Consider the following 27,783-nt stretch of genomic DNA (forward strand, 5'->3'; position numbering starts at 1 on the left):
AACTAGACAAAGCTTTTCAAAAAAATTAGTGTTTCTAGGAGAAGGGCTGTTTATCTCTGCTGGTCTCTGCAGCTCAATTTTGGGAAGCAATATGCCACTGCCACATCCTTTTTCACTTATCCCACCTCATCCCAGCCTTTCATTTTTCTCAAGGGAAACCCTTTATTGAATATGAAGTATTTATGCAGTCTAACCAACTTTCAATAACAGTAAATGGAAGTATGATAAAAACAATTCAAGTTCTAGCGAAATTTGTTTCTATAAAGAGCTTGAGATTAAGTTTTTAAAGTCTGCTCCTGATTCAGAATTGTTTCTTTTTCAAAACAAAGAAACAAAAGCACTTGTGCAGTTGCTTACCTTTTCTGCATTAAATATGTGGAGAATTAAATATGGTCACACCATCCCTGGTCTTGCAGGATGTTTAAATTATAATTTATGGGAAGTTTTACATCAAGTTGTGCCTTATTTTAGTAATCAATGCTAAATAGAATAATGCTAATGCTCATAGAATAAAAACAATAAATCTAACCTGAACACTTCAATAGGATATTTAACGTTTACTCGAGACCAAGAACCTCTGTGGTTTGAATATATTTCCAAAAACTTCATTACTGCTGGCCAACCTCATGACTGTTGTCGGTTTAAGCAGATGTGCAAAGGGACAGCAGTAGATACACTTTTCAGTGATTTTTATGATTCTTTCAAACCAAAGAAAAGTTTTCATAAAAATGAAGCTCGGTTTGACAGCAGGTTGCAGTTCTAAGTGTTTGCGAGTCGTGAGATCTGGAGTAAAACCACAACAAAGAGGCAGTAAATAGAGTAAAACCACATTATTCACCTGGATAATGAATGCACAGCAATCACAGTTTGTCATGTAAAGTTAAGATGGTCGGCTTATCTTAATACAGTTATAGATGAAAACTGCATAAACAGATGCCGATATAACAGGAATGATACTATCATAATAATACTTTTTATTTTTAGTGGTTTTATGAATTCAGGGAATTACGGTTACAATTACCAAAAACAGAATAAAACAAAAACATCCATGAAACTGCATCCTCTGCTCAGTTTAAAGTGTCTGTGTTCTAGTTATTAGGAATACAGCAGCTTTTCGGTAATATGGGCTATTAGTTTAACCATTTATATGCCACGTTTTTATAAAACACATACTGTGACTTTTGATTGCTATAGTTCACAAACTCACAGCTGACCCTCGAGAACAAGAGACCACCGTGACTGATTTGCAGCGAATCAACAGGATTGCAAAGCAGTAATGACTGTTTCACAGCAATTATTTCATTTCAGCAAATCATGGTAACAGTAGCAAGATCCATTACCAAAAGTACAATGAAGCAAAAATACTAAAGATTTTCCAGCCCATAATTTAGAATTTTGTGCTTCTTTGCTTACGCCGTAAGAGTAGTCTTATGACAGGCTGAGAAACCGTAAAGCTTCTGTTCTGCGTTGTCAGAACAACTGAACATTTTCCACAGTATTGATGGATATCGGATTGAAATTAACTGCACATAGTATATGGAAGTCAAAGGGACAAAGGTAATCTCACCCAAACTGAGCACATTTTCCACTGTAAATTCCTCAGTGATTCAGTTTCTCAAACTGCATGGAAGATGAATAAGCAAACTAAACATTCAAAACCACGTGCTTTGCAGAAGATAAACAAGGAAAACACAAAACACAATACCTGAACTGTTTTAATAAATCACAACGTTTCATTAAGTCATCAAAACCTGACTAAAGAGTTCAGAGAAAGCCATCTGTGATCTAATCTTCTACAATGGATTTCTTAGCACCGCACTTTAACCACCTAGCACATCCCAGTCGGCAGTGGCTCATAGGCATGTTAGAAGAGCAATGCAGAGGAGTCCGAGAGCAAAGGAAGAGCTGAGACGAGTGCATCCTGAGAGCTTGTCACCGTACTGGTCCAAGAGCTGCATGGCCACACCGTTGGTCCAACCAAACCCCAACTGCATGGTGAGAAAAGAGAGATGGTCATTGAAGCTTAAGGGCCCCAGAGATAAGACTCACTACTAACAGCAGCCAGTTCTGAGAGAACGATAAAAATCACACATAGTTGTAAAAAGCTCTACCACTCAGGAGAGGGGGCTGAAGCAAATGGACTGGCATCCCATAAGTGCAGTAAAAAAAATTATAGTGCAATAAATAATCCAGACTTTCTTTACTCTGTACGTCAGTATAGGTTGGGTTGTCCTATTCGAGCCTTTATTTAACTGGCCATTTGTCTCTACATGAGCCATACGCAGCCACACTGCTATGGTTGTCTCGTCCAAACAAAATGTTGAAATATTCATATTTTTTCGAAGCAAAATTAAAACTGAAATGAGCAAAAGGGACACTTTACCTGCACCTCATATTCACCTCCTCCGCCAGGTTTGCCATCTCCTTCAACGCTGTACTGTATGATGTAAGAGACAGAGTGTAACCACAAATGTGTACCATGGAGCAGCACCTACTATTGCAACCCCACAAACACCTTGGTCTCACCTTCTCATACATGTGACCGTATTTCACGTAGGCTAACCAGTTGGTTCTTATCCATCTCTGGGCCAAATCAAAGGCTACTTCCTTTGCCTTAGTTGTGTTCAGATTTGACAGACCTGGTGTCGGGGTGAAAAAGAAAAAAGAATAACAGATAAAAGAAGAGCTTTAAAGAATGTCAAACCAATCGCAACGATTTAGAGGTCATGGTTTCGCCCAGTGCAGCAAAAGGAAGTCCAGTACTCTGACTGCCCAAGTTAGAGTCACCGTTTGAGTCAAAGTTCTCAAAGACGCAAACGTTTTTCGGGTTATGTACTTTTCGTATGCAAATTTATTGTTGGATTGCCCTGCTTCGTGCAATACAAAAGGAGCCAGTGTTTCTGCACCTATCCTTTTATTGGCAGGAAAACGCAACAAATAGAAGTGTGGAATGGGGGACCGCCTTCATTCAGCTTGGGTCTGCCGTTCCTAAATGTTACTGATCGCTTACAATCAATCAGCAACTGAGATTAAACAAGCAGTTTGTGGAGAGAATGCTAATCTGTGTCTGAGACTTTTACAAAAGCTAACCTGTATAAAAATCTGGGGAAATTTACTGAGCTTTTATTGATCTTGTTGAAAACTAAGAAAGTTGAAAGTGGCTAAAAATGACAACCACTGAACATGCTTCTCAGATTAATTGATCAGTATTGGATAGGAGTTTGTGGGAATGTGATTTATTTTTTTTATTTTTGGAAATTTCAATGAGTCTCAATTTTTAATGCGGTTCAAATTCAGTAGAAAAATAAGAAAATTTTTAGAGTAATTTTCATTTAACTCAGCCTTTTCCACAGGCCTTATACAACATAACTCCTGAATAAATTACGTGACGTCTGTATCTCGTAGTTTATGGTGGTAAAAGTGACTTCGGATTTACGAACAAGATTTCCAAAGACACTTCTAGTCCCAGTAGTGTTTCTGAGATGAAGACCCAGTGAGTTTAATTGAGTGTGGTAATAAATCAACTAACTTACAAGAAACAATGGAGGATAGTTCTTTCAGAAGAATTTTTGCCAAAGTGTGCTAACTGAACCGGAGAAGGTGTTACCCTCAATGAGCATGTGCTGGAGAGGAGGCCAGGCGTTGGGGAAGTCCCACTGCTGCCCGCTGGCGGTCATGGATGATGGCACTCCATTTTGGTACTTTAGAGCTCCGCTGTCCTGCAGTAGATTGCAGTTGAGGGAAAGGAGCGCAGGGAAAGAGTGTGGAACCGAGTAACGCCTGGAAGCATGTGAATTGAACAATTCTAAATCAACCATGCCACCCGCTATCCAACAGTGAATACTAAAGGGGAACTAATCAGCAGTGCTGTGAAACTGGATAGAGCTACAGATATCAGTTAGAGTCACAGCCATTGACAAAGATTTGAGGATGTACTCCCCAACACCCAACTTGCAAACTGTAGTGGGGTTCGCAGATTTACCTCCAGGTACTGAAGGGCCTGCTCACCCATGCTGGGCGTGGAGTAGCACTGCGCCCACAAGGGTGCCAGATTGGTGGGGTGAAAGGCAGTACGGGAAGTATTGGTCACCAGGCTGTAGTCGAACCAGCTGTTTCTCTCCGGGTCCCAGAGTAAAGCTTCTATGGCCTTCAGCCGCTCACCACGGGCTTTTTCATAATGTTCAGCTGAAGTTGTTTCACCTGAGGCAACGACATTTCCTGTTATCGCTAAGTGCCACGATATCGGTCATGTTTAGGAATGTGAGCATCCTCTTACCCACAAGTCTGTGGAAGGAGGCCAGCAGCCCCTCGTTGCGGCAGAGCAGAGCATTGAGGTCCACTGGGAGGATGTGGCTGGTGCGTGTGTCTTTCAGGGAGTTCTGGCCCTGGCCATCTAAAAACCAGCGGGAGGAGAAGTCCCAGCCAGACTCAGCCCCCGAGTTCATCTCCATGTAGAGCTGCTGCTGAGCCTCTGCCAGTGGGGGGTGGACAATGGAGTCGCAGCCGCGGTGGGATCGCACACACAGCACAAGTGCAGGTGATCACAAATGCATATAATGCTAACCCTAACCCAAGCATCTACCCCCAGCACATGCAGCCTTCGTTCATCCTTATGATTCCTTCCAGAGCTTCTTGAAACCAGAGGCGACTGAACACGACTACAGACCGATCCTGCAATTGGGCATCCATGTGTTCAAAGAGAACTGCATATTACCTTCAGTTAAGCCTTCAGCCAGCTCCACATCATCCGAGTAGGACTCGGGCCTGCAGGGAAACGCATTCCAAGCCCTTTGAAACACACGCTCTTTGCATCCGAGATACATTGTGAAGAAGGAGCAGGAATTGTGTACCTGGGTTGAGCCACCTGTACAGCGTAGCGGTTCAAAAGGTACTGATTTCCACCCACTGCCACGACAACAGAGCGATTCTCCATCCAGAACTTGTACTCCTTCTCCAGAACAGGCAATGCAGTCCTGTCATTTAATACAGTCATGCAGACCTCAGTAATAAAAATACGCTTAATACGTTCAGTTGTATAGCTACATCAGCTATAGACGACAAGCTACAATCGTACGGTCATCATGTGTGTCAAAACACATGTTCTTATCTACATAACCGAGCCCATACCTGAGAAAACTCCTGTCCTTGGTGGCCTGATAATAACTCTCCACCATGAGTGTGAGGAAGGGGGGCTGGCTGCGGCGCTCATAGTACACGCGGCCACCGTTCGGAACAAAGCCGTACCTGATTAATGGAGAGAAACATAAGCGTGAGTGAAAGCTGTTGCTGCAGACAGAAGATACACCAAATATCTGATTCTTGATCTGAGCTGAGTTCTCACTGATCCTTATTAACAGGTTTCTCCCAAAAGAAAGGGGGGGTAGTGCATAGCCCTGAAGGCAATGGATTGTGATTGGGGAGTATTCACAGGACTCTCCTCTAAAGCATCTTATAATTATTAAGCTATTTATGCAGTTGGGTAGTTTCATATGCTGTGTGGTGGCACAGTGAGAAGCACTACTGTCTCACAGTGCCTGCATGGTGCGAGAGAATGTGGGGTTGATCCCTGCTCGGTCTGTGTGGAGTTTGCATGTTTTCCCCATGTCTGTGTGGGTTTCCTCTGGGTGCTCTGGTTTCCTCCCACAGTCCAAAGACATGCTGCTCAGGTTCCCCCATAGTGTGTTAGTGACAGAGAGAGTGTGTTCCACTGATGTATGGATGAGTGACCCAGTGTAAGTCACCTTGGTGATTAAGGTGTATGGGATGGCAACACTACACAGAGTTCGTTGGAAGTTGCTTTGGAGAAATGCATCTGCCAAATATATACATGTAAATTTATAAAATAAAGAACATCCAAAATGTGTAAACTGGTAAGACAATAGCTAAGTGCAGGTGACATGGTGGTGCTTTACTGCTCCTGAGCTCTGGGTTTTAAGTCTGCCTTGAGGCTTATAAAACAACCAAAACTTATTCTTCGCTTCACCATGAAAAAGTATATTGGTGACGACGATTTCATAAACTGCTAATTAAATTATTCCTTTATTCAATTGTTTTCGTCCTCATCTAAGTTATTCTTGTTACATGCATATAAAATGTCACTTGCAAATATGCGTTATGTGCGGTCATCTGCCATTAATTTCACCTGTAATTTAAGAAAGTGCTCTGAATCTGTCTTCAATATATTGTATTGTATCGTAAAATAAAAAAAATCAGCTAAAGATGAATGATTTTTCTGTGTCAGGCAGGCGTTAACCACATGCCCAAGCAGTTCAGTGTGAGGTGGCACATTAGCTTGCCTGTCAACAAGGTAAAGGAAGTTCTCAATCATCCCCCTGGTCGTGTTCTGCATGTCAGACAGGAGCAGGCCGTTGATCACCCAGTAGGAGTCCCTGCGATGCACAGCAGCTCGTGTCAGTCTTATTGACACGATGGGTGGAGTGGAGCGGAGGCACTTTCCCCACACACAAAAATTCGACACTCTCAAACTACCCCCTGGCAGTTTCCCTCACCAGTAGTAGAGCTCCCTGAAGCGCCCCCCCGGCACAACAACAGGGTGAGGTGTGGAGATCAGGGAGTACAGCTCGGGGTGCTCCTTCACCCCCGCACGGATCTGCCGTCAGACACAAGGGAAGCGAACGCGAAGCTGGTCTTGCAAAGGCGGCCTTCCGCCTGTACATCTTGTACATGCACATTCACTTCTCTTCAGCACTGAGCTGCTGCTGTAAATTTTCCACTGCCATCTGAACACTGCAAGCCCTTTTCTCCCTTTGGAGAAAAGTGTCATCTAAACGAGTTTACGTAAACGCAACCACTCGACAGTCGAGTGTCCGTAATCCCGGAGGAATAAAATAGCTGCACTAACCTCTTGAGCGAAAGACACTAGTTATAGTTACCTTCTAATTCTTACCTTGCGCCCCAGAGACTTCCAGAGGTTATGCAGCTTCTCAGCCCAGTCCCTCAGCTCTTTGTCTGCTATCCTCAACAAGAACTGCGGACTGAAAGAGAAAAACCAACAGAAGAAAAACGAGCCGGAAAAACTCTTCAAAATCCCATTTCGTCAGTCGGTGCCCTTGAACACCGATGACGCTTTGGGATGCTAGATGGCCCCAATTCTGCAGGTTCCAAACATCTCAGTCACAAGTTCAGTTCCTCAACCACAATTCTTTAGAGTGCTGTGCTCCAGAGCCACCTGATTTAGATAAAATCATTTTCTATGTTTATTCTATCACAATTATAATGGCTTTGCCTCTGAGACACTTCACAGATCAACAGAAATCAATATGTCCCGATGGCCAACAGCATGGAAAATATGCACTCTGTACTGGAGATTACAATGACATGTTCTTTTATTCTGGGGGGAAATTGATCCTACTGACTAAATGTATGCATTACAAATTCCAAGGTTACTGTTTATACATATTGACCATGGTATATTCTAAACTTTGTTGACGATACATTGTCCAAAGTGTGCGAATGGGTGAGTGAGTGTGTACACACATGGCTACCCTGCAATAGACTGGCATCCTATCCTGGGCCCCCCTGCACCCAGTAATTCCGGAAGAGGCTCCGGACCCCTGCACCCCTGAAGAGGACAAGCGGTTAATGAAAATGGATGGATGGATGGATATTCTAGTTTCTAGATGGGAGCCATACATAGAGGGTGTACGCATTCCCACTGCACTGTGTGCTGAAAAGAGGCGTATGCTGTAAGAGTTAAGAAGCCCTGACAATATTGGCTTACTTTTCCTTCCAGTCGAGTGGAGTCCATGGTTCAAACTCCTGCTCAGGTGGTTCAAAGTACTTGTTGAGAAACTCCCGCAGCTGTGAGAAGTTCAAGGTCCCTTCTGGAGACGTAGATGTCAAATTGCGAAAGGCTTCCAAGGCAACATCTGTGAAACGTCCTCATTGTTGGTGAGACGTCCAGCGTGGCACGAGACACTAGGGAAGCACACGCAAGCAGAGAGTGGCACGTGGCCAGACTCACCAGGCGCATCTCTGAGCTTCATGTCCACAAAGTACTTGTCATCATCGTACAGCTTAGCCATCTGCACCTGTTTTAAGATCTCACCTGTACAGTATATTTCACTGACAAACAGATTAGAGCAGGAAAAATAAAAAAAGATGAGAGGACTGTGTTAGAGACACACAGGCTGAAACCACTTGGCTCAAGCAGGGTTGCGGCGAACCGGAGCCTAACCCGGCAACACAGGGCATAAGGCCGGAGGGGGAAGGGACACACCCAGGACGGGACGCCAATCCATCACAAGGCACCCCAAACAGAACTCGAACCCCAGACCCACCAGAGAGCAGGACCTGGCCAAGCCCACTGTGCCACTGCACCCCCTGTTAGAGACACATTCATACAAAAATTGCTGCTGAACATGTAGACGCTGCACACACTCGCTCATACTGTGTAGCTTGCATGCTCTCATTCAAAAACAAAGCTTTAAACCCTGACATCATAGTTAATGATTTGCATGATTATAAACTTTATCAGTAATACATAAGATATTAACAACATAATCTTTGAAGCAGTACATCACATATTTCACGACCATCATTTTGGTGGTATGAACCTGTTCTGTGATCAATACAGATTAATAGAGAAGGTGATGTCACGATATGCGGCGATTCACTGATATGTAAAATAAGATTTTGATTATTTCAATTTCAGCATTTTTTTTTTCCTGGTAAAATTTCGTGCATTGCAAGACAAAAAAAATGTCAAATTTTCACAGACATCAGCCCACCATGTTGGTTTTACTAAAACTCTACACCGGGATAAGGAAAACTTTTAAAAAAGAAAAATGTATGTAACACTTTTAGCAATGAATGCAGAAGGAGCTCACCTCTCACAAGACGGGTAAAAGGTACACTTCGCCAAGGGAAAGGTGGCAACGAAGGAGAGCAAAAACAGCCGCATGTTTGCTGGCGTTCCACAGATCCTCAAAATGAACCCATGCTGCTTAGGACAGCCTTTCGCTTGGACATCTAAAAGCGCTTCTCGGTCAAAGGTCCTTTTTTTATGACCGTGCATCACTGCTCAAGATAGCGACCGGGATCATTCCGACTGTACTCATTTGGGGTCAGTTCATTTGAACTCAATCGAGGGTGCAGAGTTCCGTCCATGCACTTTTTATAGCTGGAACCCTATATATAGTCTATTGCGAATACTTTTTGGTCCCCTCTTATGTTGTTACACCACTGGCCCGTATTTGTCCACATACAGGGGTCTACACCTGCAGGGGGGCTAATAGGACTGATATTTATTCCAGCAAACCGACAGAGCAACTGAAAACTAGAGCAACTAACATGCTAAGACTGAAAAATAAAGTATGTAGAGTATTTTTTTTTTTTTTTTTGACTCAGATCAACACATTATTGAGCCAGCAGGTAGTGGATTAGTTAAGGGCTGTTTGTCTTTGAGGCAGGGGGTGCGGTGGCGCAGTGGGTTGGACCACAGTCCTGCTCTCCGGTGGGTCTGGGGTTCGAGTCCTGCTTGGGGTGCCTTGTGACGGACTGGTGTCCCGTCCTTGGTGTGTCCCCTCCCCCTCCAGCCTTACGCCCTGAGTTGCCGGGTTAGGCTCCGGTTCCCCGTGACCCCGTATGGGACAAGCGGTTCTGAAAATGTGTGTGTGTGTGTGTGTGTGTGTGTGTGTGTGTGTGTGTGTGTGTGTGTGTGTGTGTGTGTGTGTGTGTGTGTTTGTCTTTGACCAAATCTCAGTTGTGCTATAGTTGCCTTGATCAAGCAACTTACCCTGAACTCACACACACACTGGCTGAAGCCGCTTGTCCCAAGCCGGAGCCTAACCCCCAGCACAGGGCATGGGGCTGGAGGGGGAGGGGACAAGCCTAGGGCGGGACGCCAGTCTGTCACAGGGCATCCCAAGCAGGACTTGAACCCCAGATCCAGGACCCGGCCAATCCCGCTACGCCCCCTTATGAAATGAAATGAAATACCCTCGCTGCAAATTCAAATTAAAATCCAGTACAGGCTCTCCCCTACTTATGACCATCGGCACATACAACTGAAAACAATACTGCATAAAATTAAAAAAAAAAGAAAAAATATATGTAAGTATAAAAATTATGCATGGTCGTACATCCACCAATGCTGACGGCTGCATGCATACGAAAGTGACCGTCAGACGATATCCCGGCCTTGTGTCCATCATAGCATTTCTCTCAGTTGCCATTCGGTTTTCAAAAATAAAGTAGAAACTAAAGAATGATAAATATATTACTGTACTGTGTTTGGTGAAATCATAAACAGACTAAGATAAGGTAACAAATAAACCAAAGAATCTGTTTTTTTTTTTTTTTAATGAACCATATAGTGATTTAAAAAAATGTCAGTTCATAAAACTGGTTAAACAGAAATGAAATAATCACGACGGAACTTGCACAACGTAAAAAATAAAAATGATGAAATATGAACTAAAGAATCGTAAATGAAAGGTTAAAAAAAAAACTACAGAATCATATAAAATGTCAACTAATAAAGTTGAATAATAAAAAACAAGATAATACTGAAGTAGAGCGTGTCTCCAGCTTTAAGTTCCTGGGTGTCCACATCTCTGAGGATCTGTCCTGGCATCAGAATACCTCAATCCTGGTTAGGAAGGTACAACAGCATCTTTACTTCTTGAGAACATTGAAGGAAGCTCATCTGCCCCCTGTGATTTTAACTAACTTTTACCGCTGTATCATTGAGAGCATCCTGACCAACTCCTTCACAGTGTGGTATAGCAGCTCTACAGTATGGGAAAGAAAAGCCCTGCAAAGGGTGGTGAAAACTGCCCAACGCATCATTGGCACACAAATACCTACCATTGAGCTTCTTCACCATAGCAGATGTTTGCGCAGAGCACACCAAATCATCAAGGACTCCTCGCATCCCAGTCCCAAACTACTCAACCTCCTTCCATCCAGGAGAAGATACAGGGCCATTCACACCAGAACCAGCAGGTTCAGGGCCAGTTTCTTCCCTACAGTCGTCACCCTACTGAACTCTACACTCACTGATGTTTCACTGATGCTTTACTATTTTTTAACTGCCTGTAATCATTATGCGGTTCTGTTCCACCTTGTACTTCCTATGTTACCTCTATATAATAATATTATAATTGTAAATAACTGATAAGTCGTAGCATGTCCTAGTTATCTTTCAGTGTGTATGTATATGTAGATATGTGTATATATGTGTATATAATATGGATAAATGTATATATTTTTATTCATTTATATATATATGTATAATACGTATATTATCTGTACATACATGGTGCATTATCCTTGCTACTGTTGTACATACTCTATAGATATGTATATATATATATATATATATATATATTCCTACTGCTACCTGCTCAACAGCTTCTGTACATACTCTGCCATATTCTATTTATTTACTTGTTGTACATCTATTTCTTATATTTAACTGCACTTGTTCATTTGCACAATTTTACTATTTGCACTTCTGGTAGATGCTAAACTGCATTTTGTTGCTGTGTACTTGTACTATGCAATGACAATAAAATTCTATCTATTTATCTATCTATAATGATGATAGAAATTGAGCAGGATAAAAGAATGTTGCACGGGTATACGACTTTCACTTGCCATGCTGACATACGTCCGATTGACGTCCATTTCGAGATGTGACCGGTCGGTCAGAACGGAACACAGACGTATGTTGGGGAATAGCTGTATGTCAGACCACCACCAGCAAGACAATTCTTATCGTGTTAATATTAATCACCCATAACACTTGTAACCCCTCTCTGCTGAACTGTTTGTAACATACTTGCAATAAATTAATAAACCACACAAAGGCATTTGTAATGATATTTCCTTTCAAGGGAGTTTGTTTTATCACTTGAGGTTTTAAACTGATACATAAGTCTTTAAATGAGTGGCACTATGGAGCAGCAGATAGAGCTGGTGCTTCACAGCTCCTGCAAGTTCATATGTGGGTTTAGAGTTTGTGTGTGGTTTGCAGATTTTCCCCATGTTTATGTGGGCTTCTTCTGTGTTCTCCAGATACCCCTGCAGTCCAAAAAGTGTGTGTTTATGGTGAACTGGTGACTCTAAATTGCCTTTATCGCAAGAGACGTACCCTGCTTAATGCTCTATGTTGCCTGGGATAGGCTCCAGACCACAGAGACCCTAAACTAGACAATCAGTGCAATGGGCTGTTTTATTTGTATGGTGCTCAGTATCACCACAGTGTATATTTTGAACTGAAATTTCTGCCCTGGTAAGGTGATTCCCATCATTACAGAAATTTTAGGGTAAAAATGCTTCTGGAGTATACATGTGCTTCTTTGTTCCACAACTGAAGACTTGTGAATTTTTTAATATTTGGAGGGTACAGTGCTATCAGAATTAGGGTGTTAAACACATTAATTTAAAATCCTTAACACATTAAAAATTATACAATTTAACAGCAGAACTTCACTTTGCTCCTCCCCTATGAGGTGCAGGACTGCATAATTCGCATAGCTAACAAGGCCAGCTGGTTGATTTATTCAGTAGACAATGATTATGAGACAGCCTTTTACCTTCTAGATGTAACAATTTTGCTTTAAAAAGATCGGTTCTGTAATCTGAAATTAACAAGCTTGGTTAAATGAGAAGTACAGCCGATAAGTAGATGAATGGATAGACATATCCCAAACAACACCTGGAAGTTTGTCCTGAATGGGACTGTTTTAACAGCTATCTTAAGCTATTGCTTATTTTCAAAGCATACACTGTAGAGGTCACTGGGTGAGACATACAAAAATTTCTTATTAGTCACATCAAACACTAACATTTTTAATTTATACTAATCTGTATACTTGACAGTTAAAGTTGCTCAACACTGATACCCTTTGAAACAGGATTCATTAAATGTACAATTAATCAAAATTTCACCAGTTGACAGCAGCCATGAGTGTTCTTTGAAATAATTATAGCTTTTTGACATTCAGATAAGTGAAATGGGGTAGTATGTTAGAGGATAATCCTTCAACATAACATAAGGGCACCCCTTCCTTTGAACTCCCCCAGTGATAAACATCCTTCCAATTATAGTGCTTGGGCTTCCGTCAAGAAACAAGACCAAAGAAAACCAGAGCAAACTATGTAGAAACAGGTGCTTTAGAATATGACATGCTCCCTGAACTTAAAGACCCATGTAAAAATGTCAAGTGTAATTACAAGCAGCAGCTCGTTCACATCTTGATACATATTGAAAATTGATCAACTTTGCTTTTGGGTAAGAAAACCTTAAGGAAATCCATTGGAAATGTGGGTGTCAAAGGAGGGCCCATACCACACCTGTTCCAAATCAATTCATAATTGAGAAGCACTTCCACCAAGTGATTCCATAAACTAGTGGTAATAAAAGTAAAATGCAAGTGTAGTTCATTTAGCTACCACCAACAATTCCATATTGGACTGGGGACTAGATGAATTTTTGCTCCAACAGTTATCTGTTAACTTGAAAGTACTGTAACTTACATCACAGAAATACTATTGTAGTGGCTTATACTTTGTTCAAATTTTTTGCAACACTTTGCACTCAAGGGTCACTTAATTTTAAGTACCATCAATATGGATAAATTCAAGAGCTTTAGAGAGCCATGTGGTTTATGGCAATTGCTAAAAGTTTACTTCACTAAAACAAGACTAAATGTTACCTCAAACAGTTGCCAAAAATAACTTCCAAGCACAGAATTTCAGTGAGCTTTATTCTTTCAACAAAAACTTCCAGCCAGTTCAGATACCAATGTTAACACGCATATTCAAACAATGTAAAACCCACTTACTCTTGTTTTAAACGAAGCTTCACTGAGAATTGGCCAATTTGGGGGGGGGGAACCAACCTTGGAAAACTGGTCAGTTTTTTTTTTTTTCCTTCCCCCCTTGTTAATAAATTTAATCCAAATCAAGGTCATTGCAACTGTTAATGGGAAAATTTCAAATTATTGATACTTTTGTCGTAAAGCAAGGGAATAATTTTGCATTCTAAAGATTTTCCAAATGTTCCAATTTAATCATTTGATCCCCCTCCCTCCCATAGTTAATAAAAACAAAAACTGATGCATGTATACCAGCACCCCCCTCCCCTAATCTTTACAGCTCTCAACTGTGGTCCAGACAGGCAACACAGCAGCAACCATGTGTTAAACTATAGGGATGTCCTGGTAAGTCTGCATCAGGGCAGCACCTTTTTTTTTTTTTTTTTTTAAAAGGAAAAAAAAAAAAAAAAAAAAGCCCTTTTCAGAAGAATGAGATGATGGATGTGATTGACACCTTATGTCCAGCACAAGTCAATTTGTAAGACAAATCAGGGGTAAGATGCTCCTCATCCCATTCTTCTAAAGGAGAAAAAAAAAAAACCCTCCCCACCAAAAGTGGAAATTGAAGCTCATCCAATTAGTGTACAGAAGAAATCAAATGGCACCTCAAGAAGATGCTCACTGGTTCATAGAGTACACAGGAAAACCACCATTTTCCACTTCCAAAAAAAAAAAAAAAAAAAAAAAAAAAGTTCAGGTAGCTGCCAAAGTACCTGATATTACAACCCCTGATCTCCCAAGACACAAGTCTTAACCCCCACCGACATACAAAAACCAACAGGGGCAGTGTTTGTGTCTAGATGCCATCGGTGAGAAACCAGGGGCTAGTTTCGTCCACTGAAGGATACTGTCACTTAATGGTGAAGTTGTGAATTTGTTCAAACCCCCTGTAATCTTCTGAGCTACAGAAACAGAGGAAATAGATGTGCTGGGGCAAATGACATCGGGTTATATTAAAGATAAGCCCTTCCAAATCATCCCTCAGTGAACAAAACTGAATTGAAGGAGCATCTTACCTTTGCATAATTATGTAGGGACTTCCTCCTGAGTTAAGGCAGCCATTTTAAATAAACTCAAAGTGCTTAAAATGGCCACAGAAGCCCAAGAGGACATAAAATAATCATCCAAGATTGATAACCTTCCCCCACCCAGGACATTTCATATCCCCTGTACAATAAAGGGAAAAAAGCAGCTGTTGTCACAGGTAACATAATCCAATCCAGCTTTGGTTCCAACTACTCTTCTTCCTAGATCTACAACCACACAGCACTGTGAGCCCACCCTCTGCACAAGAGGTACATAGCTGCTGCATTAAACAAGTCCCACCATAATTTACCCCCCACCCACCCACCCCTAGACACTTGTCCTCTAGTGCTGGCTCAGTGCAAAAACAGCAGTGCAGCCAGTGTCATTTAACCCCATTACTCAGGTCTGCACTTAAATGCAGGCCAAAAAATAAAAAATAAAAAAAAAATGCAAGGAGTAATTTTTTTTTTTTTTTCTTCCTGAAGGATTCTTTTGTAAACTGGTTTTAAAAAGCCAGGAGGCTTGATGCACTAGATGCTATCCCTCACTTAGCTACATTTTTGAGTCAGTATTCCCTCCCCCTCCAAATACTGCCCATTCACTAGATTTTTTTTTTTTTTGTATCTGGAGGGAACCAAATTGTCTTGTAAGAAATGGTCTAAATCCACTTTGAATCCTTGTGAACTTATGTGCCACTGCAAAAAGCAGTTTAAAACAGATCTCTTTGTAACAGCTCTATGTTCTATTAAAGGTTCTGCCAATTAAGCTGCACTGCAGCATAGAGTACTACATGGTGCAAATATCCATTCACCTTCACAAATAATCTTGGTCTTATTCATTTACTCCTTGACTAGAGATCCTGACAAGTGCCTTGTAAGTCAGTATTACAAGCAAGGCTGGAGAATTCAAAGAAAACCCATGTCTCATTACATATACAGTTAGGCTTACTAATGAGTCACCTGTAAAGAATAGGAACAAGTCAACACTAAGAGGTTTTAATGATTTAACTCAGTTTCAAGTGGGTGCTTGTGAATACTGACGTTTACCACCTCAAAATCTGCACCAGAAACTAAGCATTGTTTTTAGTGGTTAAATGTTGGGTTTGTCTCTTGAAATCTGTAATAAATATGACTTCAGCTCTTATTTAGTCCAAGTTAATTCAGTTTGAATCCAAGAAAGTGTCCTCTAGTATTCCAGTCAATGTTGACAAGAACCTAAACATTACAGGTGTTAACCCCATGTTTACAAGTAACCAGCCTTTTCACACTTGTTTAAAACAACCCTTAAAATTAAATGAAGTATTTACAAAAATCTTACATCGTGCCAACTTGTGTTTCTACAGCACATTTTGGAGAAGAAAGGGTGACCATCCAAAAGAAAGCATAACCAATAAAGGGGCAGGAATATTAACTGCCCCCATGCCTACCCCCCATCCCCATCGGAAAAGTCCTCATCGCCAACATTGACCTGGCTGCTCCAACTTCAAAAACGGATCTTGTTTTCAACACTGAAGACCAGGAGAGTTTGGGTCTATGTAAAATGTTCCATGCCAGAAAAATAAGACCCATCTCCCAATGCATTTGTGGGAACACAGCTGAAGAGCCCGAGTCCCAACTTCCCCATCAATGGGAAATTCATGTCTCTTCACTGTTGACTGTGAGCAAGGAAGCTGGCTCATATCCATAACTGCCTCAAAACCTCCAGGTTCCCTTTCCATCTGAAGGTAGTGCTATAACAATGTGTTTTGCATCCAAGAAACAAATTGGGGGGTAGTTCTTCCCTTCTTCAAAATAAAATTAAAGTGAAAAATAAGGGACTATGTAAATGATGAAATCTACAGAGGTTATTACTTTGAAAAAGTTCAGCTGCTTAAGGCACTTGATACAAATTGGTAAAAATCTTAAAATCAAAACATGGAAAGAGGGAAAGGGCAGGAGAGGCTTCGGGAGGCGAGAGGCTGGAAATAAAATGGGGAGACGAGTGCTGGCTGTGGATAGGTAGGCTTATGGCAGGGAAGAGGCCAAAACATCAGCTGTTGGTTTCATTAGCGCCTCTTCCTTGGTCCCCTCTACTTTTCCAAGTGCTTTTTTTTCTTTTCTTTTTTTTTTTTTTTAAAGTCTTCAGGAAGTGGTAGTGCACGGAACAGCCACCTACCGGTGAAACCGACTTCCAGATTTTCCCCAAGATTTGCTTGCAACTCACATTCCATTTCTTTTGGTGGCACAGATAAAAAAATGGGGGAGGAAAAGAGGAGGGGGGGAAAGGGAAGGAAGACCATGGAAGGTTTATTTAAAATATATAAATCTTCCCAAAGCGACAAAGGGTATGGGAACATGGGGGGAACTGATTGCAATGATCTGTAGGAAAAAATATTAACAATTAGTCACCTGCATGTAAATAAAACTGATTATAGAAACTTTTGCTCCGTGTCTTCTCACCTCTCCTGCTACAGCTTGAGCTCCTCCCCGCTTTCGCTGTGGTACTCAGCCACATACAGGCTCTTGTCGATGTTGCCTGGGATGGGCTTGATCTCTGTCCCCAGCTGCTCCTCAATGCCCTTCAAGTTGAAGCGGTCGTCATATGTGATCAGGTTGATGGCAAGACCCAAGTGTCCAAAACGTCCTGATCAAGGCAAAAAGAAGAAGAATACAAAGTCAGAAAAATCATCAGAAAGGTTTCTGTGCATCAAGTATGGGAGGTGGCTGCCTACCAGATCGGCCAATGCGATGAAGGTATGTCTCTCCAAGCTTGGGGAAATCAAAGTTGATCACCACGTTCACAGCTTGAATGTCAATTCCTCTGGTGAAGAGGTCTGGGGGGGGGGAGAGAGGAAGAAAGGAGAAAAAAAACATTTATATTCATTTAAAAATGGCAAAACACATGTATGACAAATGCGCAATTCCTTAGATCTGACATTTGCAGTCAAATCTGCCTTGCTTTGATTGTTAAATGTCAAGAACAACCGAAAGAAACCGATGTTTCAGAAGTTACTACCCAAAGATCAACACCCGAGTTAAATTTTAAGCTGAAGGAAGGGAGGAAAAAAAAAAAAAAAGGGGCATTTTATCAACAGCAAATTGGCACAATGCGTACCAGTGCAGACAAGATTCCGACAAAGGCCGTTTCTGAAGTCATGGAACACACGATTTCGGTGCTCCTGGAAGGGGAGGAGAGGGCAAGTTTTAAATTTTCATGACACAACAGGAACATAGACAAGTGACACGATGGAAGCCTTTTCTGAGCTTGACCTGTCTCATCTTGGCATGAATATAGAAGCAGGAGTAGCCCAGCTGGGAAATCTTCTTGGCCAGCAGCTCCACACGCTGGGAGGAGTTGCAGAAGATTATTGACTGATTAATCTGGAGCTGGAGGAAAAACAAGCAAAAAAAAAAAAAAAAATTAAGCAAATCAAACTGAACATATTGAATACAAAAAAATCTGCCACACTCTCCCTACATCCCACCACCCTTCAACTGACAAACAGCTTGGCACTTGAGTGACTTACAAGCAGTAGATTTAGCAGCAACTCCCTCACCACTTGTTAGTTCTAGATCCCCAAAATACTAGAAGGAATGTTTGGAATACAAAGTGTTGTACGTGTAACTTACCCTCGAGAACAGCGTGTTAAGGCAGTGGACTTTCTGTCTCTCGGTCACATAGGCGTAATACTGGGTAACCCCCTTCAGAGTCAGCTCTTCCATCAAGTTGATCTCATAGGGCTTCTGCAGATGAGAGGTCTACAGGAAAGCAGCAGAATGTTGCAGTGACTCACTACCTTGGACAGTTCATCAAGGGGAAACGCAGTGACTTCATAGAAGACTGAGCAATTGCTGAGAAGTATGTATGTTGGGTCTCTTATTCACTATTTGGATGTTGCCGTATTGTAGCTTCCACAAAAGCAGCAGTTTATTGATCAGTTGCAGAGAAGTATTCACGTAAGAATTAGAGCTCATAAAATAGCACTTAAGATGTTAAAAACATACTGTATATACACACACACACACACACACACACACACACACACCATGTAAACTTAATTATTGATCAGCTACTTTGGTACAGCACACTTAAGTCCACAAAATATTTCATTAGATGCAGAACTGGGCTGCGCTAGGCTGAAAACATCCTTTATCTCAGCCAACCCATTTTCAACACACTAACCATGACCTGCACTATGCGGGGTTAGGGGAAGGGAGGGAAGGAACGCAACCTTCAACCTGGCTCACATTCCAACAATGTGGCCTGTCAGTAGGGGACTCACCATGAATTTCTGCACACTAAGCGGAAACGTGGCAGAATACAGCAAAATCTGTCTCTGCTTGGGCAAGAAGCTGAGAATTTCCTCCATCATCTGGACAAAGTCCTGGGACAAGAGCTTGTCTGCCTGCTCAGCAATATGAGAAATGTTGGAGACAAACCTGGCTCATATCCATTATACAAAGTGCTGTGTCAACAAAGGCCTAGTGTATGAACAACTCAGAAATCTAGAAAGGCCAAGTTCAGAAAGCACTCACCTCATCCAATACAATCATCTGTACTTGATCAACTTTGGCCACTCCCTTTTTGATGAGATCCAAAATCCTCCCAGGAGTTGCAATGACAACATGCACTGTGAAACCAAATGCATTACACTTTTAGACTGGCCTCTAAAGTCCTTCTATTAAGCCAGAACATAAGCTTCTCACCAGTCTCATCGAGCCTCATGATGTCGTCACGAAGGTTGGTGCCTCCCGTCGTGGCCATGACCTTAACCCCGCCCATGTGTTTGCTGACCTGGATGCAGATCTGGCTCACCTGGAGAGCCAGTTCTCTGGTGGGCACAATGACCAGGGCTGCAAGGAGGACAAAAAATTGGTAGCTTGTGAAGTGGGTACCTTCCACTCACATCTAGTCTTGCAGTACCCATAATGTGATTACCACAGAAAGATTCTCTGTGAAATCCCCATCATACAAGTAGTTATTACATCCTAGAAGCTGTGCAACCGATGTGATAACATACAACATCCATAACAAGGAGGTCACAAACCCCTACCTTGTATACAGTCCTTCTTCAGGTCAATGCGTTCAAGTAAGGGAATGAGGTAGGCGCCGCTCTTGCCAGTTCCATTCTTGGCTCTGGCCAGAATGTCCCTCCCAGACAATGCAATGGGAATGCTCTCCTCCTGGTGATAGAAATGCAGTGTCATGCCAGGCAGCTAGCACAGCAGAACTCTCACAAGCATATGCTCTGCAGGCAGACGCACTTATTAAGGTGACAACAAGCACAATGAACTAGGCCTACTCTCACCTGGATTGGCGAGGGCTTCTCCCAGCCCATCTCAAAGATCCCCATCAGCAGCTCCCGCTTTAAGCAATAGTCTTCAAACTCATTTCCCTTCGTGGCTGTCACATCCTGTACATTTGTTTTGGAAGAACAAAGTGCCACACAAAAAAAAAAAAACTTACATAGCCAAAATATATTCACAAAAGGCATCTGGTAAGAAAATTGTAAGTAATTCCAAGAGATCTGTGACACTGGTAGCTACATTGAAACTTGCAGGTGTCTCCCAATGCTGATGCTCACAAAATGTTGTGCCAAAATGTACCACTATACTGAAAAACTGAATTGGGTTTATTTAACAGTCCGTTCTAAAAACCATTTGCTTTGGTCATCATAGCAACATAATCATTAATCCAGTCTCCATTCCTCACCGAGGTTTTCATCCTCAGGTCCTTAGGAGGGATTTTCAAATTTTTCTTCCAGTCATCTCCAGGTCTACAGGATTGGGGGGGAAGTTACTTTTACCATTTCAAAGTACTGAATACATTACATTTTGCAAATATCCACTAAAGGCTGACAAAGACAAAACGGTAATTGCAGTAAAGTCAGACCTTTGATAATACCGGATACTTTATAAGTGCACAACATAAAACTAGAAACTTACCTTAACACCTAACCACAAAAACAGCACAGCTCATACAATACTGGTAAAAAACAGAAAGTACACAGGCTCACTAGCAAGCTGCAGATATTAAAACCAGATTGATTTCAAATAAAGTGAAGAAAAACTGAAAAGTATGACATGTCAGACCTAGTACACAAATGTATTTTAATCAGTATAAATCAGTTTCAGTAAAGAAAATCAAGTTTTAATTAAATCCTGTCTCATGGAACCAAAAGGTTATGCTCAGCAAACGCACTTGTTTTTAGAACAACAAATACGATGAGCGCTAAAGAGGATAAAGCAATCCTATTTCCCGTTCTAGGTCCCATCTTTACTGTAGACCTGTAATCATGGCCATGCCATCTTGTCACAGAGTCTGGAAGAATTGTACTGCAAAAAGTTTACCACCATCATACATATATAAGGGAAATTTCCACCCCAAAACACTACAGTTGCACTTACTGTCTTGCACAGATGACACCTTTATGACATAAAAATGTCTTGTAGAAATGGATATTGTGTTTAAAAAGGTACTTAACCTGAATTGTACAAGGGTAACAGAGCCCCTACAGGGATAGAGATCAGCAGATTTCCAATTTCAAGTCCAAATCAGAACCACAAACATCCATTTTTATCCTCAACAGGTTGGGCTTTGGCCTCTGTGCCAAGGACACTCACTTGATAACGGTGTTGGCTGTTGGCATGGGCTGGGAGCTGCCATTGTTGATTGTGCTGGATGCCTTGATCTGGCTGCTTGGCTGCAGCTGGGGGCCACCCCCGCCACCTCCAGGCCCCCCTGCCGGCTTCACCGATCCCCGAATCTGACCATTCTGACTGGGTAATCCCAAGATTACTGGGTTTTCTGTTCTAGCAGTGCTCATTGTTACTCAGTTCTTTCCAACAAAAAAAAAGGGAAAAAAAAGAAAAACAAAAAAACAAAAACAAGCCACAAAAAAGTAAAATAAATTCAGTTAAGTCCCAACAGCACGAGCAAATGCCTTTTCTCCAACGTATTTCCAAGAAAACCCAGACGTTTCCCCCACCCAAGTTTTTACCCCCACAAGTCTTTCTCGTTCCTCAGTATTTCAATCCTTTGTTCAATTTTTATTCCAAGCGCTGCTCAGTAAATGAGTCAATATTGCAAAGCAGGAAAAGGGAAAAAAACTTCTGCAGTTCTTATTTCACTTTCCGCTGTTGGGCAGGTCTGGTCTCACCGTCACAATCCAACGTTTATCGGGTCAGTGTCCATCATCACTGATACATACGTTTATTTTAAATCCACTCTTCTCTACTTGATCTTCCAATGGACAATTTTCATTCTGTCCTGTGGGGTGAGGTTTAAAGAAAAAAAAAATAAATTAATTAAAAAAAAACTGGTACAATAAACTCAATTTCACATTACTGTGACTAGGCCACCTGGTATAAAAAAAAACATGGGTTGTATATACAGGTAAATATTGTACAGAGTTAAATATTGTCCAAAATTCAGCTATTGCAGGCCCAAAACAAGCACCTGGACTTCATAAAATGAAAATTATTAGCTAGGAATCTATGACCCAAATAAACAAAAACTGACTTTATATTATATCCATCTCACCCAGACGCGCTAGACACTAAGACAAAGTCATGCATCTCCTTATTGACATGGAATTCCGTGAGCGCGAGAGGAAAACACTACGCAAGCCTACTAGTTAAGTGTCGCTAGTTAGACGCTTAACTAACCCACGAGTGACTCGTGCACATAACGAAAGGACTGTGCAGCAGTCAGGCCTCGGCCCACACCGTACGAACAGTGTGTGTGGTGTTATGAGTTTTCCGGTGAAAACACTGAAGACGACTAGCAGCATATTCAAGTTTTTCTTTTTTTGGGAAATTCGTGAAGTTATTTTTATATTCAGAGCTCATTTCCATGTCTGTTGTGGGGGAATGCAGAAGAATCAGTGTGACTATGCTAACACGCTAGCAGTCCTGCTAGGCGGCCATGTACGAGAAGCAGCTACGCACATTCTTATACGACTGCGACCAAAACCCTTATTGTTTTTTTTTTTTTTTCTTTTTTTTTTAAACCAGGTATTCCTCCGTTTTGCTACTTCGCATAAAGAGTAACCCAGCCGACAGATTAACTGTGGTCCGATTCAGAAATGGAAGAACGCGTCTTGTGCTAGCCTACTACTAGCCTAGGTGGCTAATCGACCGAGCTAGTACTGTTAACCAAATAAATCAGCAATGGCAGAGACCGGGAAAAAAAAAAAAGTTAATAAATCGTATGTTAACCACGGAAATTACGAAACTTCCTAAACGTAAGGCGAATAAAACCAAAGAAGGCAGGTACTTTGCGGTATTTTAAGTGACGGTGAAATGTAGCTCCCGTGCTAGTTAGCTAGCTAACGCAAACGTCACCAGCTCTGCCTGCTCAGTTAATAACACGCCTGAAATATAACACCGCGAACGCGAATACGCGTTCGATTACTGACCTAAAAAATCGCGTCGTCATACAACGAAGTCGAAGACGCCAATTCTTCGTACTTGACTTGACAGATATACCAGACACAAGTTGGGAAATTTCCTTCAAACGTCACACGCGTTAGACTTTTAAAAAAATAAAGCGTGGGAATGTGGAAAAGTGCGAAATGGCGGCGAAGCGGAACAGCCGGGCGCTGAAGCGGGCTCGTATTTACCGCGGATGGCCGAGAAAAGCGCTGCTTTTGGGTCCACTGTGGTGTGTGGCGCGCCGAAGGCTGCGAAGCTACTGAGCTCTATTTGTGTTTAAACGGAGAGCCCTAAGATGGCTCCCTTTCTTCTTAAAGCCTGCCCACCGCGTCAGCTGACGGGGTCCGGCCATTAGAGAGCGCCATGTCGGCGCTCCACCACCTTCGCCACAACCGTCTCCTAGTTCGTGCCCCGCAAAAAAAAAAAAAAAAAAAACACCAAAAGTTGTCGGCGGAGGTTATCCTAAAATTAGAGAGATTTAACATCCGTGGGCTGTTTTAGTTTGGGGTTTAAAGTCACAAATCCTCGCATATTCCAATGATTTTTTTTTTATTTTTATTTTAAAATTTAATCCGACTTCGTAACGTCAGATGTCAGCAGCTAAGCCGTGACTCCACGCAAATTTATAATTCTTTAATGTGTTTATTTAAACACTGAGCCCTGCAGTGTGCCGGCAGGATGCTGCTTTTGGAGGGCTATGTTGTACGTTCCGTATACCGCTACTGTTGTCGGTTCCCGCGCTGAAGTGCGAGGGATTAACTCTTAACGACATGAAGAATGATCTCTCAAGCGATAAAACGTCAAGAGTTACGTCTAATTATCATCAAAACAATTTTATGACATTTGGTTGTGCTACGAATATCTCGAAACACCAAGGGACTCACACCACACACAGGCTTTATGCAGTATATCATGGTACTTTTTAAAAACCCAAATTTACAAATATACCCGGTTCTTTCACCAAAAAAAAAAAAGAAATTGAAATGGCGGCGAAAGGCTTTGCCCCAAAACGGTTTTGATGTACTATTCCTGTTGTGAATAGCAGTGAGTAAAAGGCAGTTTTGTGGAGGTGTTGCAGCACTGAGCTACCTCAACTGTGAGAATAAAAGTATTTTAAGTGCACAAAAGTGTGTGTAGACAGATACAGAATGACAAAGTACACACCCGAACTGTGTATTTACCCTACCACAGTACTTACTGTGATATTCTCCATTCATTTCGTAAGCAATGAAGTCAGGAGGGAAGGTAAAGCCACATGAGGTGCTTGAAGCCTTTTGCATAGAAACATGGTAAATAAGGTAACTCACCTTGCTGTCATGCTGGCTTCTCAGCAGCTGATGTGCCGTTTGGTGCACTATGAGGGGGCACATCACAGACACAACAGATGCCACATTCACATCTTCATATCCATAGAAGACCATAAAAGTCATCTTCCTTCAGGCAAATCAGACTTGCTTACTTCCACCTATTTGCCACGTTACCGGTGAGGAAAATAATAAAACCAAAACACTCTGGCGACCGCTAACATTTAAGTAAACATTGACCGAAACATGACAGGATGTACAAAATGTAATTTTAATTATTATTTTTACCATTGTTAAGCCTCTCAAAAAAGCAGTAACGGTTGGACTGGTTGGAGGGAAAAGCGGAAGAGAACAATGACTGTCACTTCGATAACGGACGCAAGCATAAGGACACAAGTGGGGCGGCTGGTAGCGTAGTGCCTTTAGACCCGAAGGCCGTAGGTTTGAGCCTCCCCTCCAGCTGTTAGTACCCTTGAGTAAAGTACTTACCCTAAAAATAGCTCCAGTAAAAATTACCTAGCTCTATAAATGGATAAATAACTGCAAGTAGCTTCAGAGACCAGCATCACCTTAATGAATAAATGTAAGTGGAGGACAGAACATTCTGGAGGCGCTATGTGTTGGTCACCAAGAGTCCATGTAGACACAACGGCACTTCAGCAAACAATATTGTTACTAGGGCTGTATAATTTCAAGAATCTATTTCAAAAAGAGAACTCAAGACTTTCTTGTGCAGCATTTATGGTATGTATGCCTTACAACAGCAATTTGCACAAGTGTGCCCTGCTCTTTCACTTGGCTGAACCACCTTTTGGAATCACCTCCTAGAGCAAAACTGGTCCTGGGCATTTACTCAACTGTAACTGAGGTTGCTGGCAGCATCTCTTCGCCACAAAAAAAAAAGCCAAAAATGAGGACGAGTGAAATTTACGCATCACACACAATCTGGACATGCGATATGAGTTTACTTACTGTCGCCAATAAAATGTTTCTGGTTGTTCCAGCATCCAGATTAACCACTGACTGGTTAAATCAGTGGTTACCTTGGTCATCTGCCTAGTTGTTTATTTTATGGAATGCACAAATTATTGCAGTATTATACTGTATCTCTTGCATTCCGCATTATTAGGCAGCTTCGTCGTATCACACCCCCAAAGACACTTCTGTACGTCTCACTCGCGCACACATACACAAACACTCACATGACCAGACAACAGTCAAGAAAAAATTTTAACAGGTCTTTTCCAGACTTTTTAGGCTTCTATTAAAACACAGTTATACAGAACAGTTGCAAACAATCACAAATTGCATCTTATTTACAGCACCTATATATATATTCCCATTCACAACAGTTTGGTAGCCAGAGAAAAATCCAAATGAAATGAAAATCAATAAAAATTAAATCTCTCTCCAACCCTCTCCTCACAATCTTCCCCACCAGGTTAGTGATCTGTGAAATGTACATATCTTACAAGTATAAAAAAATGGCTTCACAATGATATATTTTATTGTTTGCTGTACCATGTTAAAGGTGATCTTTAGTATTATAAATGTTTTTTAGATTACTCTAATCCTTCAACCACTTTCAGTTTTTATTCAAATTAAAATAACAGTAATGACAGCAAGAGTAATGATATGAATTGTCATAATAACATTAATACACAACAACAAAATAGCCCGGGGGGGGGAGTTTACAGTCTCAGGAAGCAGATTCAAAAGGGCATGTTGGCCATGGCTCCATGACCATAACCAAGGGGACTGTCCAGAGACATTCCCCGCTGCCTGAGGGCTTGAGGGCCCATCATGCCCGACTGTGGATGGGGGGGGCCCATCATGGGGCCCTGTGGAGACATGAGGAGTCCCTGCTGGCCGTAGGGGTCCCCCGGGACGGACATGCTGCGCTGCTTGGCCTGCATCATCATCATGTTCTGCTGAGCCATCATGTTCTGCTGATGCTGCTGTGGGGACATCATGGTGGGGTGGGGGTGAGAGGGGTGGTGCAGGACGTTATTGCCCATCATGGCCTGCTGCTGCTGCTGATGCATCATGGCTGTCCTGCCCATGCCATGTCCTGGGTGGCATATAGGCCCCATAGCTCCTCCGGGCGGCAAGCCCCGAGCTCCCCCTGGGGGCAAACCCAGGCCGGCACGCATACTGGAGTGCGCAGAGTGAGGCGGGGCCAGCTGCTGCTCAGCCATCATGTTCTGTAGGCTAGCGATGTGCGGGTTGGACGAGGGCGGGCCAGACGGCGGGTGTTGCTTCAGGTGCTGCGGCGGGGGCGGTTGCTGGGATCCGCCACCCTGGAGCGGGTTCTGCTGCGGGTGTGGCAGCGTCTCGCTCTTGGGGAAGTACTGCAGCGTGCTGCTGGGTTTGTCGGCCGGGATGATGCGTGACAGGTCAAACTCGGGGATGCCTGTGGGCGTGGGCCGGATCACGTCGCTTAGGTCTGGACTGTCCCCGGCAGACATGGGATGGAAGGAGTCTGGAGGATGGGAGGCCCGCTGGTGGGGCAGGCCCTTGCTAAGGAGGTGAAGCTGGTGATGAGGAAGCATGTCATCTGGTGGCTGTGGGTACGGCTGGGCCATTCCCGAGCTGGGGGAGTGCATCCCCCCGTGGGGTGGCGGCTGCATGCGAGAGAAGCCACCCATCAGGTTTTGAGGAAGCATTGGCGAGACATTGCAGGGTTCCATTCCATCTGGAGGCCCTCCCATCATTGCCGGGTTCATGTTGGGCATGCCCATGGGACTGGGAGAGTGCAGCATGGGTCCAGAGGTATCGTGGGAGAGAGGAGGCTGTCCCTGCAGGACCATTCCCATGGGGCTTTGCGGGCCGCTGTGTGGTCCAACAGAGCTCTGGGATGTAAGAAGCATCTGGGAGGTCTGATGATTACCCATGTTTCCTAGTGAATCACAGAGAGCACAAGGACATAGACCAGAACGTTACCTTCCAAAATACAAGGAACTCACAGAACATGTTTTAGCCAATGCAGTGCTGGAACACAAATTTTATATGAACTTAAACGCGATATATTAGTGAATATGAATGACTAAGTAATATACTGCAGTATATCTTGGATGTCGTGTTGGAGAAAAGCATCTGCTAAATGAGTAACAACTATTTAAAAATTACATTATGATAGTTTTAGATGTAATGTGATGCTGGAGTCACCAACACCTTCGCCAGCCACTACAG

At 42.5% G+C, this 27,783-nt stretch overlaps 3 protein-coding genes across 10 annotated transcripts in view; all 3 read right to left on the reverse strand.

The window, feature by feature from the left end:
* Positions 1-1,853: 1,853 nt before the first annotated feature.
* Positions 1,854-8,923, reverse strand: treh (trehalase (brush-border membrane glycoprotein)). Its single transcript, XM_018763791.1, has 15 exons — positions 8,850-8,923; positions 7,985-8,085; positions 7,742-7,889; positions 6,908-6,995; positions 6,510-6,610; positions 6,297-6,389; positions 5,128-5,244; positions 4,851-4,973; positions 4,715-4,764; positions 4,277-4,471; positions 3,983-4,200; positions 3,608-3,719; positions 2,527-2,639; positions 2,384-2,437; positions 1,854-1,988 (listed from the first exon to the last, which is right to left on the reverse strand). Exons 1-15 carry the CDS (start codon positions 8,921-8,923, stop codon positions 1,854-1,856), a joined length of 1,722 nt encoding a protein of 573 aa, XP_018619307.1.
* Positions 8,924-16,064: 7,141 nt separating this feature from the next.
* On the reverse strand, positions 16,065-23,670 carry ddx6 (DEAD (Asp-Glu-Ala-Asp) box helicase 6). The gene is made up of 14 exons (XM_018764684.2): positions 23,476-23,670; positions 21,476-22,121; positions 20,565-20,628; positions 20,161-20,265; positions 19,906-20,035; positions 19,559-19,705; positions 19,388-19,482; positions 19,135-19,257; positions 18,482-18,610; positions 18,122-18,238; positions 17,967-18,030; positions 17,584-17,685; positions 17,312-17,495; positions 16,065-17,230 (listed from the first exon to the last, which is right to left on the reverse strand). Exons 2-13 carry the CDS (start codon positions 21,676-21,678, stop codon positions 17,320-17,322), a joined length of 1,455 nt encoding a protein of 484 aa, XP_018620200.1. The 5' UTR covers positions 21,679-22,121; positions 23,476-23,670; the 3' UTR covers positions 16,065-17,230; positions 17,312-17,319.
* Positions 23,671-25,831: 2,161 nt separating this feature from the next.
* Positions 25,832-27,783, reverse strand: part of bcl9l (bcl9 like) — a 33,255-nt gene continuing 31,303 nt past the window's right edge. For all 8 annotated transcript variants that reach the window (XM_029255490.1, XM_029255483.1, XM_029255489.1 and 5 more), the window contains one exon: positions 25,832-27,490. In XM_029255490.1, the coding sequence (XP_029111323.1) occupies positions 26,304-27,490 (1,187 nt within the window). In that variant the 3' untranslated portion in view covers positions 25,832-26,303. The remainder of the gene's footprint in view (positions 27,491-27,783) is intronic.

This window comes from Scleropages formosus, chromosome 10, assembly GCF_900964775.1.
Source record: "Scleropages formosus chromosome 10, fSclFor1.1, whole genome shotgun sequence".
Taxonomy (NCBI): Eukaryota; Metazoa; Chordata; class Actinopteri; order Osteoglossiformes; family Osteoglossidae; genus Scleropages; species Scleropages formosus.